The sequence below is a fragment of the Jaculus jaculus genome, chromosome 4 (assembly GCF_020740685.1).
Source record: "Jaculus jaculus isolate mJacJac1 chromosome 4, mJacJac1.mat.Y.cur, whole genome shotgun sequence".
NCBI classification, from domain to species: Eukaryota; Metazoa; Chordata; class Mammalia; order Rodentia; family Dipodidae; genus Jaculus; species Jaculus jaculus.
Window position 1 is genome coordinate 169217701 of NC_059105.1, and position 14636 is coordinate 169232336.

The window sequence follows — 14636 nt, forward strand, 5'->3', positions numbered from 1 at the left end:
TCCCATCAACCACGTAAATGTCAGGTAGGTGTGGAAGCCTGCCTGTAATCCTAGCACCCAGGAGGCAGAGACAGGATCCCTGTGACGAGCTATCCATCTTGACTAGTCTAATCAGCAAGTGTTTAGTGAGAAGCAGTGTCTCAGTAACTAACATGAGGAGTGAATGAGGAAGATATCAGATGTTAATCTTTGGCTTCCACAAGTACCCACACACAAGTAAAAATGCAAGTACACATACACCTGCATACCACATTCACAAAAAAGTATAAAGAAAAAATATTAAGTACACAAAAATATGTAACTTTTCCCATCCTCTACTCTCTCTGCTTTGACCTGTTGTGATGTTTGTTTTCTTTTTAATGCTGTTCTCCAAAGGTAAGTACATTTTACCTCAAATTCACTTTACCTCAACTTTGACCCCCTAAAAGCCTGTGACTTTGTTATAGCTTCACTACATGCTTAGCTTAATTCCTTAGTGTGGCATTCTAAGGAAGAAGGGCCTCATAGGAATACTAGTGGGTCAAAAGTGAGTTTGAAAGTTCTGCTTTCCCTCACACATATGCTTTCTCTTGCACATGCCTAATTATCTTCATACATGCAGTTACTATGTGATGCCATATGCACATGTCTGCCATGTCAGATGAAGCCCAAGGCCCTCATGAGATTGAGTTACTCAGTCCCTAACTTCCTATCCTCTTCATCCATGGACCAAATCATATCTTTTGTTTTCATAAATTACCCGGTCTTAGATATTCTGTTATAGCAACAGAAAATGTACTAAGAATGTTTATCAGCAGTAGCAAACCTAAGATCAAAGTTTCTTATCTCTCAAATTGCTCATCTAGGATAATAAAAACGTTAACTTTCCCTTCCCACAGGTCTGTCACTACAACCCATAGACCTTCATGTGATTGCAACCACTGTAACAGAACATACAGTATACCTGACTGCAGGTCGGAGTGACACTTGATTTCTCCTAAAACAACAATGATGCTCAGTGGCACTGCCAGCTTATATAAGGTCTATTGCCCATGTGTCTTGTTAGGTGTCACTATGGTGTTATGTGTGTACATATCTCAGCCTGCTTGAGCCCACACCAAATTTCCTGCTGGAGGAAGAAGCCAGATGAAGTCACTAGATAGGAGTGGGAAGTGGCAGACCAGTCAGACTGCAAGGGTACCAGAGTCTTGGGAACAATACAGTTGAGCACCAAACTAGGATGTGTGGTAGGTGGAAGGCCAAAGCAAAAGAGCCCAGACTCCAGACCCTCAGAGAATGTGCTCATAGAAACTCAGTTATACAGGGTCTTGTGAGGTCACTGGTCACCTACTCATGAAGGCATCACTGGTACAATCTTTCTCTTCCCCCTCCCTGCACACTGGACACCATCTGCTGCCTCTATTCCCATGATCTGGGCATAGAATCTGGAACACCTCTTCCTTTCACTGTTCCAAGGTAACCCTGCTTTATTTTCACAGGCTGATAAATTTTCTCACTTGCCCTAACAGTTAGAACAGATACTTTCCTAGTTAGAAAACCAGTTAGATATTAAATTGCTGGCTTTGTTGACTACAGTCCTTTCTTTGCCTGTGTTTTATATGTATAGCCCACAGAGAAGTTTAGTATGGAGTATTAACTATTTTAAGGCTTGGCAATGGTCTGCTTTCGAAATAGAACCTAATTATGTGCATAAACACATTACCCATGAACTCAGAAAATGTGTAACATTATCTCTCCAAGAAGGAGTATTAAAAAAAATCAGAACTTTATTTGGTTATGTTTCTTTCAAAGAAGAAACTGTAGTCACATTAGCTCTCAGATGGTATCCAATGTCAACCTTCAAGTCAGCAAGTCTTTTTCTTTACTTAAATGTTCTAGTGAACCTGACTATGCAAGGGTATGGGGCCAGGAATAATTCCTTAAGATAAGTTTTTCAACAGAGTTGAAAAGTACCAAAATAATTATATGCCATGAGGAAAAGTGCTGTGGAATGGTGGCCAAGCACTCAGGCTCTAGAACCAGCCTGCGACCCACGGGTCTCTTAACATCTGTCTTTATTTCCACTGCAACATTGGCCGGCCATCTGCCATGCACCCCATCTGGCGAGTACAACACATCAGAGGTGAACACATGGCCAACTTCCTCCCTTCACTTTGTTCCTTCTTTCTGAATGCAAGGTGCTTCCAAAGTCAGAAAGAAAGGGATCATATTGGGAAAGATCTGTAGATCATGTTGAGAAATTGAGATTTACCCCATATGTTGATAAAGGAGATAGCTTTCAAATTAAACTAGAATATTACTGAGAGAAATGGTAACACAGTTAATTATGCCAGAAAAGTAGGTTTAAAGTATGACTTTTCTTGGCAAACCAGGCTTTTACCACTAATAAAAATCAACTTCTAAACCCACTTGGAGGAATGTTTCTTCTAGAGACTTCTACTATAGGATACTAAAGACTTTATTTTGTTGACAGGAAACAGTCCCTAGAGAACTGGGGCCAGCTACAGATATATCAATTCCGACCATCAAGTGCATGGGGAAGTTGAGGCTCAGCTGTGGCCCTAGGGAGTTTATATCAGGCTGGTGGGATGAATCACAAAGGAACACACACACATAACCCAATCTGGCAACAATACAAAGCAATATAACCAAACACAGGCTTTTACAGCAATGGCAAGTGGTGTGAATCATGTGCCAAAGAACACGGAGTGTCCTATTAAAGTAAACCATGTAAAAGGAAATAGTGTGATGGACAATTGCAAAAAAATCAACGAGTATAGTCCTTGGTTTTGAGACATACGCCTAAAAATAAAGGGCAATATAATATCTAAATAAGTACCTGAATATCCATTCTCTAGATAACCCTCAAGCCTTCTAATTTATCGGGCAGCTGTTTTCCATTTAAAGTCTTCCTCTCAATAGCAAATTTGCAATAAATCTGGGATAGTATTCACCAGAACAAATATCCATTTGGCCCATGACAAAGGGGACTAGTTTAGTACATAATTGAGAATAAATTTTAAGAAGTTAAATTTTTGGTTTTAGTACCTAGTAAAATACATTTAAAATGTGCTTTATATTGAAATATTATGAACTTGCTTTATTATTGTATTTCTAAGAAAAGAGAGACTTAAAGGCATTTTATTGTTTAGTGAGGTCAAACAATGAAAACACTATAGTTGTATCCAGTAGAAAAAAATAAAAATTTGAAAATATGTTATCTTTATCAAAGCATAGGGAAATTGTTGTCTATTTTTAAAACAGGCCTCTAAGCCACACTATATCATTTTCTTCTGTTGCTTTATCCTGCCACTTTGTCACCAGTTTTCTTTAACCTTCCTATTTATTTTCCTCTATAATTCCTTCAATCATTGTCAACCTCTACTTCTAGCTACTTTTCTCCAATTAATCTAAAACCACATTCTCCTTTTACTATTTATATCCTTCAGTATAATAAGCAGTAGAAGTCTCCATTTTATATTTCATGACACTTCTATAAAATAAATAATATAGCCGGGCATGGTGGCACACGCCTTTAATCTTAGCACTCAGGAGGCACAGGTAGGAGGATTGCCATGAGCTTGAGGCCACCCTGAGATTCCATAGTGAATTCCAGGTCAGCCTGAGCTAGAGTGAGACCCTAGCTTGAAAAACTAAAAGTAAATGAATAATGTCTACTTCAATATTTTTATGAAAAAGACAAAGTACAGCTAAAGCTGTAAGTTGGAATGACAGAGGAAAAACTACACATTTCCTCCTGATTTCTGTACAGAATAAAAATTAAGGGTAAAAATTAGGAATATGGAGTGTATTGAATTTCAAAACATAGAATTTTGTCACATTTCAATCAATATGAATAAGATTTATTAAAGATTTTTGAAAATTAATTTTCCCCTGAGAATAAAGGTAAGAGGAAACTTTAAACTAAGAATCATCAGTGACCTAAGCTTGCTAATCTATTATCAGTTATGTAAATGAAATAATAGTACTCTGTTTTGGATCTATGATTAGTAGGTCCAAATTTCTTACTGTGTTATTGCTAAAAATTGCTTTATTAAATGAGAGATCTGAAAGTATGAAATCTAAAGGTTTGGGGAATCACCTTATTCTTCTTGGGTGTTCACAGCAATGAGATGATAAGAAGTGCCTGTCAGCTGTATCTACTAAAGGCTGAGAGGCAGTATCAGTATAGGAAGCCCTGCTTGATGATTAAAAAACGATCATGGAATCAAGATGTGATACATATACACAATGTGACTCTATTCAGCAGTAAGGAAAAATGATAAAATCTGTAGAAAAATGGTTGGGCTTGGAACAGATCACACTAAGCAAACTCACACAAGCACAGAAAAGCAAATGCCACATGTTCTCCTTCATCTGTGGTTCCTAAACTGGAATAGCTTGAGTTGCAGGCATACTGGATAAGTAACTAACTTGAGGGTAATCAGAGGGATGGGAGGGTTTGGGGGAAAAGGAACAGGAGGGTGGGGGAGATATATACAAAACCAAATCCAAAATTGAATTGGTACATAAAAACCTTCATCCCAGATAGCAGACTAAAAGATATAACCCTCAACAGGAGCATGGAGGGATAACTGGTAAGAAGGGCCTTAGAAAGGGTGGGATGAAGGCTAACCACAAAACATTTGGATCTGGCTTGCAACCCTCAGTAACATAAATTGGTTACAACCCACAGAGCTATTGATTGGAGAGATCTATAAGGTCCCCAAAACAGGACAGGCTTCTGTTAAAACACTTGATTACCTTCCTGAGGTAAAAGGTAAGATCCCATTGTGAAGCCACTACATTCTGCCAACAGAGCACAGGCTAGAATCTGGAAGGAAGCCACTTTCTACATGGTTATCCCATATAGTGTTGAAAAGAACTACATGAGTTGCTGGGGGAGGGATGGCCAAAATATTGTGAGCAAGCAAGGGACACTGCCACATGAAAGCAACCAGCCTGCCAACATGTACATACCTGTGCAATAGTGGCACACAGTCTAAGTGGGTAACCAATGGCTCTCTGATTGGCTATGAGATTCACTCAGTGGAAAGGAACCCATAGCTGGAATTGGGAACTAAGAATCCTATGGAGACCAGAATCATGGACTCCAGTGAAAAGTTCCCACTAGTCTTTGTCCAAACGTGAAGCTACACCCATCAAAATTATTCTAAATTAACAATACTTATTCCCTTTAACCTATCCTGATCTCACTCTCTATTGGAGAATCTGTTTTGCTTTTGCAGAAAGCATAAAGAACCAAGAACAACCAAAATCTATCAACAAGACAAGAATAACTATCTAAGTTCCTGGCAGGACAAGAAGCCCTCCAGCGCAGCAGCCAGGACCCAGGTGAAACCACAGAGGAACTGGTAAGATGAGCAGGAGGGCTGCTTCCATAGCGAGCCTGACAACCTGCACCAGGGTGATGGAGACAGACACTGAGGACATTCAAAAAGCACTAAAGCAGAAATCCCAAAGCTTCTCAGAGCTCAATACTAAAGTAGACTTAAGGCACTCCCACCAAGGCTCAGGCAATTTTGTGGAAGGGGGGCAGAACGAATGTAAGAGCATCAAGAGAGCCACAGGCATTGCAGTCCTCTCCAATGACTGCTGCTCTCACAACTCATAATCCACAATTCCATGGTGAAGAACAGCAATCCCACTAAGGAGGTCCCTGAGTGGAGTGAAGGCAGGAAGGAGGGAAATTATGGTGCAACACATGATGCGTCCATAAAAGTTTCTACTTATTAAAAAAAAAAAAAAAGAGAGATGATCATAGGAGATGGGTGTGTACCAGGTTAGAGATTGCTTCTCCTTTTTTGTTTCCTAATCTTGAGAGTTGTCCTTGTCTAGGAAATGTATTTGTGATGTTACAAAGAGATGAATATATTTAACTTGTTTTCAGTTAATAGCTCTTCCAAACTAATTTACCACCATGATATTCTGGCCTCATCACCCCACTCCAAATACAAAAACAAAACCACAGGACTACTGCTGAAAAGAAGCACAAAAATCACAGAACAAACTATAGTGGAGACTCAGCTCAATCTTTGTTAGCAAATGAGACAAAGTTCAGTATCCAAGTAGGCAAAGTATCCAAGACCACTCAACTTGTTACAGTAGCAAATGACAAATTAAATAGAAGATGCATCTTCCAGCCTAGAGACTGCATTTCCAGCTGTACTTAATTTATCCAGTCTGTACAATGCTTTTGAAAGATAATCCTCTATTTTATATTCAAGAAAGATGAACTTCAGAGATTTAAACAACTAACCTAAAATTACTCCACAGTATGCAGCAGTGTTCAGTTTAAATCGGAGTTCTGTCTCACTCCAAATACAAGGTATTGTTCCTCCACATCATGCTTCCTCTCAAGTAAAAGGTGAGCTTTTCTAGAACATTACTGTCAGAATCTGGCCAAGGCTCTTTCCAGGGCAGAGTCTACAGATAAACAGCCTTGCACTTGGAGTACAAACCCTGGAGCCAGTCTGAGGGCACAGGCAGGATGGAGGCTCTGGGAGGCCCACATCATGCGTAAGGAATATGTTCTGTGAGCGAAATGAGTGCAAGGGGCAGCCACTGCAAGAATATGAGTAGGAAAACACAAGCTTCTACTAAATTCTCTGGATTCCTAACACCTGGTTGGAAGACAAACTCTTCAGTCAGAATTCGTGGTTGTGGTAAGTATAACTTCATTAAAATTAACAAATACTGTGTTTTTTATTATGAAAAATATAACAACTGTGACCAGAATTTTCAGATATTGTTAGAATGTCATAAAGTGAAAGACTTTGAAGTTTAATTTTGAGAATGTTCTCATTTCTTATTTTATTGGACATTTCCAAAACTATTGACAGCTGATCATAAAAGCAAAAGCAAACACTTAAAATATAAATAAGAACATTAAGGATGTGAGTCAAAAATGATGAAATAGAAACCCAGAAGGTCTATTAAATGTGAATTATATTTTTCACATCATTTCAAGGCTCTTGTGGCCACTAATATTTATTATTGGAAACCTGGGAAAATACTACAATTTTCTACTCTTTAACTAATTTATTAATTTTTTCTTGAGACACAGTGTCACTCTGGAGCCCATACTGACCTGGAACTGACTATGTAGGTCAGGATAACTCAAAGTTATAGCAATCCTGCCACCCGAGGCTCTTGTTTACTGTGATTCTAGGTGTGAACTACCATGCCTGGTTCTACCAAAAATCATAGATCAGCTTTTACAGAAACTTTATCTGGATATTAATTTTCAAATGGAAAAATGAAATATTTAATGTTGCTTTTACTTTTGCTTGTAAGAACAGAAACTTGAAAAATGCATGTCTGTAGTCAATAGGAAGATACTAAATACAGACTCATAAACGATTTGTAAGAGTATCAATCCACACAACACTAAGAACTATCTCAAATATATCTGAGTGATCAATAAGTTTTCATTTCACAAATGAGATATGATGGTAAACACATCACTTTGCTACTGAAATATGTCAGGCAATGTGGCACAATAACATTCGTTTTGAAAATGAAAATAATTTATTGTGTTTGGGTATAGTCTAGTGCAATTTAAAAAAGAGGAACAACAGGAAGGAAGAGTAGGTCTGTAAGGAAGCTTTTATTTCCACAAAAAAATAAAAATTCCTTGCTCCTGTATAGTACCTTTCACTCAAGAGACTTCTTCAATTGCTTATTTTACAATTATGAATTCACTGATCTACCAACAACATATCTGTGGAAAAGAAATTGGCTAGATGAGAATTGAGAAGGACCTTATAATAACCAAATGGCAGAAAAGCAATTGAGCCACAAATTCCAAATAGGCAGCTTGTGACAGATAGGAAAACAACCTCTCAAAATTGCTAGGTCCTAATCCCTGCAACCTGTGAATTTGTGGGGTCACATGGCAAAATAAAATTAGGTTGCAGAGAAAATTAAAGTTACTGATCAACTGATCTAAAACTAGGGATAGTAGTATCCTGGATTATCCAGATGGGCTCAGTATAATTAAAAGCGTTCTTAAAGAATAGGATAATAACAGGCAGGGAGGTGTGATGTGATGTGATATGAGAGCTTGACCTGTTGGTAGAAGAGGAATGCAGACCACCTGTGACTCTAGAAAAGCCAAGAAATTACATTCTCCCCTCAGGGTCTCCAGGAAGGAATGTAACCCAGCCCTCACCTTCATTTTAGCTCAGAGACTCATGCTAGACCTCTGACTTACAGCTATACCATAACAAATTTTCAGCGTTTAGAGCTGCCAAGTTTATGGAAATTTGTGGCATGAGCAACAGAAAGAAAGTACTTTTTGATTAATCAATTAGGAATAATTAATGCAAACACAGTCATGGAGGACTATAAACAATCAATTTAAGTAACTAAAAACAACACATGACTTAGAATATAATTCCCTTCTTCAATAAAAACAAAAGCACACAAATTTATTATCCTAAAGAAATATGAAAAGAAAATTTGTAAAAGTGTATTTTCTGCTTCTACCGGAGTAATAGAAGAGATTAATAAAAAGAAATAATTGATCTAAAGGACAGACTGAAGTTTTTTAAATGCTACATGAAATAACTTCTAACAGCTCTGGAATCTTGTCTCTTAAGTTTCTTCAATATACTTGCCTGTGTTATCTACCTTGAATGGCTTAGCTATTGAATTACCTGATAACAAGGCTTAAATAATTTACCATGGTATCCTAAAGCCTGAAATTTCTACACAGATTTAAGTTTATTATATTCTAGGCCACAAATATTTGTTAATGTCCACTCAGTGTGAATCATTTCAATCTGAATAATCAAAGAATAAGAGAGAACCTTGACTTTAAGAAGTTCACAGTTTAATACTTAGCCAAAGTAAATGAACAGCAATATTTAAGCTAGATAAGGAGCATTGTAAGGAAAGGATGATGTATTAGTATAATTTTTTATAATATAAAAAACTTATTGTTCCTAAAACAAAGTATCATTGGAGCTTATTAAACTACCAATTCATAATAATGACAATTTATCCAATCCCTCCAAAAACCACAATGAAAATAAAAGGTAGATAAAAGGAAAGGTAAAACTTTTTTTTAAATTTTTTAATTTTTATTAATTAGTTTTGTATTCAGCAAATACAGTCAGTTTGGTACTATTATTAGGCTCATCTGTGACCTACCCCTCCCCTTGGCCCCTCCTTGTTGAGGTATATGAGTCATGTATTGTGGAGTTAGCCCACAGTTATGGGTAGAATAAATGTCTCTGAATATCAATTACAATTTAATATTTTAGATGCATTTCCAGAGAAAGAAGAAATTTTATAATATATAAGTAGCCTTTAATCTCTTTGCCTAAAATACTCTAAAGTTAAAAAAATACACTGTTTTAATTTCTTTTTAAAGATAGCATCTGATGAAGAAACACACAAAAATCTGTAATGATCTTCTCTAGAATAAAATAAAGACATCAAGAAGTAAAATTAGTGCATGTAAACAAAATATTAGGGCTGAAGTCAAGGCATTTCTGTTATGTTTAATTTATGCATTAAATTATGTAGGCAGGAATTATAGGTACAAGTGAAGATACTTATTTCTGCATGCAATATAAATTTTAACATGAAGGGCTGGAGAGATTGCTCAGTGGTTAAGGTGCTTGCCTACAAAGCCTAACAACTTAGGTTTGATTCCCCAGTGCTCACATAAAGCCAGATGCACAAAGTGGTACATGTACTTGGAGTTCATTTGCAGTGGCTAGAGGCCCTGGAGCATCTATTCATATTAATATTCTTTCTCTCTCTTCCCTTACAAATAAGTAAAATACTTAAAAAATTTTGACATGAATAAGAATTGGTTTATAGATTGCAAAATTAAGAAGATGAATTGCAATGTTAATATTCAAATTACCCAAGATGCAGGACAAGGGTTTATTATCTTCAAAATTTGTGCACCATATTATAGCCATTACCCTATACCTCCTTTCTGAGTTTAATCCCTAAGCACCTTACCGACTACAGCCTCCATGAATTTCCCTTCTGTGGGGAGAGGAAAGTACTGGTTTGGAGACATGTTGCTGCCATATCCCAGAAGAAAACCTTCAAGCTTCACACTTGGATTTGGACGCAGGAACTTTAGGAGGACCGAGTCACTCGTGGTGTTGATATGCACTTTGAGGCTTGGCTTCTTACCTAAGGATGGAACCATAAAGCAAATACCTGTTACCTCATCTCTGTTTTCTTTTTAATCTCATAAATCTACCAGCAAAATTTGTCCACCAGAGACATCATTCTTTGAAAGCATGCTATCTCCTTTTCTTTTCAAAAATCCTAGCACAAACACCCAACTGCTCAAAACATAGATAATTTTAAAATAAAAGAAAATGAACTTAATAGCATATACAGCAGACTAAGAAGTAAAATTTTGGGGTAAATACATCTTGATAATCTTGTTATTGACCTGGAAGGTAGAATTTAGGATTATTTTGGTTATTCGGAGTTGGCCAGTACCTTTATTTAACATACACTTCTAGAGTGTGGTGAAAGATCATAAATTTTATTATTGGTAAAATTGATTTATAGCACTCAAAAATCTCCAGTCTCCTCTATGCTGTTCTTCAGCCCCACACTCAGAAGTCTGGGCCATTAAGCAATGTAGAAAGGGAGGGAAGAAGGAAGGTTTCTGGGGTAGGGGTAACTGAGATGGTAAAACAAGGAGCCCAGTCTTCCCTGTGCTGTTCTTTATCCCCACACGCAGAGCTCAGGGCCACTCGGAGCTGTCAAAAACCCACACAAGCTTTCTTTAATCCCACGTAGTGTGACTATTCTTATTTCATTGAGGAAGTATGTTTTCTGGGCAAGGCTTCAAAGAAGAGGTTATATAATACATGGCTTAATGCTTTTTTGTGAGTTTGGATTTTATCCTTATTCCCCAAAGATTAAATATTTTTTCAATGTTTTTGCCATTGGGAACACATTAACAGTTTTATTTAACACATTCTCCTTCTTACTAAAGTTATATCAGTATCGATTCTCACATTGGTACACATTGGCTCCTATTTTACTTCAGGTATAATCAGAGAGAACATTCTTGATCAATGTAGATATTGCTATAGTTTGTGCATGAAATGACACCAAAAGACTGTATATGTTAAAAGATTGGTCCCAGGCAGGTGCATCAAGTCATTTAGAAGTTATTAGACTATGCAGGCTTTGAATTTATCAATGAATTAATCTTTTGATGGCATTATTGGGAGGTTATAGAAACAACATAACATAACATTTCAGATAAATTCACATTTCGCTGCACTACTTTCTCCAAATTTTAATTCCTTTTACTCTTCTAAGTGGCATGATAAAAATGTCCTAAAAAGAGTAATATATGCAGAAATATCCCTTTTCAGTAGAATATCAGAAACATTGTCTTCTAAGATCATTCCCCAGATATTTATTTATAACTAGGATCAGCTCCTTATTTTTCTATCACACCTTTCTTCTATTATTATTTTTCAACATATCTCATTAGATTTGGTCCAGGATAATCTCCCACATTCTACAGTGCATGGATGGTCCTTGTTTCACACCTGCATGCAGCTAGCAAAAAGGTTAAACAAGTTTTAGTATTGTTTTTATTGTCTTGTCTTTTTTGTTGTTTTTGTTTTTTGTTTTTTGAGGTAAGTAGCCCAGGCTGACCTGGAATTCACTATGGATTCTCAGGCCAGCCTGGAACTTACAGCAATCCTCCTACCTCTGCCTCCAAGTGCTGGGATTAAAGGTGTGCACCACCACATTGTCTTTTGTTTTAATCCAAGTAAATTTGTCAAATGTTCCTCTAAATGAATATTTTTGATGTGTCTTCAATGACATTTTATACTCCTGGACAATTCTCCAATACTTTGGGGCTATATCTCTATACATCCTACATTAAAATCAAGCTTTAAGAGTACATAGTTTTTACTATGAATTATTATGATGTGGTGTTTTGGGACCCAAGTAATGTAATGGCAGTTATCTTTTAACAATTACTAATAATTCGACCTCTGGGTAGTATGTTGAGGCAGGTAAAATGGAAAATAATACACTATAATACAACCTTAACTAATGCAGCACTAATAAATATAATGGCATACATATTGCCCAACAAACAGTTCACTACAAAGAAATAAGAGCAGTGGAAAAAACATCTTATTGCATGCATGAGAAAAAAAATTAACAAAGACTGAAAGTATTTTGGGAAGCAAGACTAGTATGCCTTAGAAAAACTGCGTATTGGAAAAGGAGATGCTTGGCACTGTGACAGTACTTTCTAATCCTCTGTAACACCCCATGCTATCTATAAATATTTCAAAGGCTGCTGTAAAATTATAAGAGTAAAAAGGCATCAAAACAAAATTAGAATGAATCCACTTTTATTTTTTAAAATTAAATGTATGCCTCCCAACATTAAAAGCAAGAGATGATGCTAGGAAACCAGAAACAAAGCTATAGAGAACACTATAAATTCAAATGCCTCTGGTCAACCAGAGAAGGCAGGCTGCTGTGGTTGCTAAAAGAGACTGGATAGTTTCAGTCAAGTTCTGTAAAGAAACAGCCCAGAATGAGCACATAGCTCAGTGTTTGAGGGAGTCTCTGGATTTTACCCCCAGGACCAAAACAAAATAATGACAAAATAAAGCAATGAACAACAACAACAACTGCTCTATAGGAGGGAATTCATACCTGGTACTGAAAACATAGTCAAAAACCTATGGCTGGGGAGATCATAAGCCCTAGGGGGAAACTACTACTGTTGTCTGGCTAAATGCATATAATATACCCACCAAATTGGTCTCCAAATACTTGTATTTATGACCATATATTAATGCAGGTCTCGCTTCATGTGTGCTTTGGAGATCTAGACTCAGGAATTCACTCCTGTGTGGTAAGCACTTTATCCACTGAGCCATCTTTCTAGCCCTAAATATGTTTTACAGTTAATAAAATAAAAAAAATATGAAAAAGGGTAAAATGTATTAAACCTATTTGAATATATTTCTTACTTAAGGAGACATATGGCAACCACAAATCACATAAAAATGTTAAACATAAAGGTGATCAACTGTTCTCTGTTGATGATCAAATCTGAATGATCATAGACTTTGCAGACTGGATGTTCTTGGCCATAATTAATCAATCCTGCAACTGTCACAGGAGGCCACAGACTTCATACAAACAATTGTATTTGGCTACGTTCCAGCAACCCATACTTATAAAAATAGGCAGTGAACTGGATTTGTCCCACAAGTCATAGTTTATCTATTCCTGGCCAATATAATTAGTCATCAATAAAATGAAAATTAGGGCTGGAGAAACAGCTTACCAGTTAAGGTGTTTGCCTGCAAGACCAAAGGAACCAAGTTCAATTCCCTACTACAGAAATAAGCCTGATGTACATGGTGGCACATTCATCTGGTGTTCGTTTGCACTGGCTAGAGGCCCTGGTGTATTCATTTTCTGCTTTTATGTATCTGCCACTCTCTTTTTCTTTCTCTCTCGCAAATAAATAAATAAATAAAATGTTTTTCAAAATAAAATAAAAATTAAGACTATGCAATGATTGTCATTCTGTGATTGTGTGAGTTCTCTTAGTATGACATGTTCCAAGTTCAACCATTTTTCTACAAATTTTGTTATGTCATTTTTTCTTACTGCTGAGTAGAATTCCATTGTGTAGATATACCTCATCTTGGTTATCCATTCATCCAATGATGGACAACTGGGTTGATTCCAGTTCTTAGCTATTATGAATTGAGCAGCTATAAACATGGTTGAGTAAATATCTCTGAGCTGAGATGTGGAGCTTTTAGGGTAAATGCCCAGTAAGGGAATAACAGGGTCTGTTGGTAACTCTATATTAATCCTTTTCAGGAGTCTCCATATTGATTTTCATAGTGGTTGCTCCTAACCTGGGTCAGGCTGAGTTGTTGACATGCCTGAATGGCATTTTGAGGCTTGGACAATAGGGGGGGGTAAGGCTTGGGGGAGGAGAAAAATGTGTGTGGGGAAACACAACTGAACTCAAATTGAACCATAGAATTCTATATCCTGGAAATTAGACTAAAAGGTTGAACCCTCAACAGAACCTTAGGGGGATCACCTGAATCAAAGGGTCCAGGAGAGAGTAAGATGAGGCCTAACCTTAAATTTTTCCTATTTCTCTTTTTTTTCTCTGTTTTTCTTTTTTCTTTTCCCTTGGCACTGCCCTGTAATTCCTTGTACCAAGATGTAGTTAATAACTATAATGAGCTGTTGATAGGAGAGACCTACAAGGTTTTCTAAAATAAACAAGACAGACTTCTGTCAGAGCACTTGATTTCCCACTAGAGGTTAATGGTAAGACAATAATGTTGAAGACACCATATGCTGATGGCATGGACCATGGAGAGACATGGTTGGAATCTGGAAGAGAGCCACTCACCAGACAATTATCCCATCTAGTGCTGGAACACAGTTCATGAGCTACCAGGAGAAAGTGGCCAACATCTGTCTGAGCAACACAGTCTAAGCTACTCAGAAGCAAACAGTCTGACATGATGTTCACACAGTGCGATAATGGCACACAGCCATTATGGGTAACCAACTGCTCTTGGACTGGCTAACAAATCAGT

General features: G+C 37.0%; 1 protein-coding gene across 1 annotated transcript in view; it reads right to left on the minus strand.

The window, feature by feature from the left end:
- The window catches only part of LOC101599825 (ABI family member 3 binding protein), a 257292-nt gene that overhangs the window by 191669 nt on the left and 50987 nt on the right, over positions 1-14636 (minus strand). The window contains exon 2 of the mRNA XM_045148002.1: positions 10003-10182. Within this exon, the coding sequence (XP_045003937.1) occupies positions 10003-10182 (180 nt within the window). The remainder of the gene's footprint in view (positions 1-10002; positions 10183-14636) is intronic.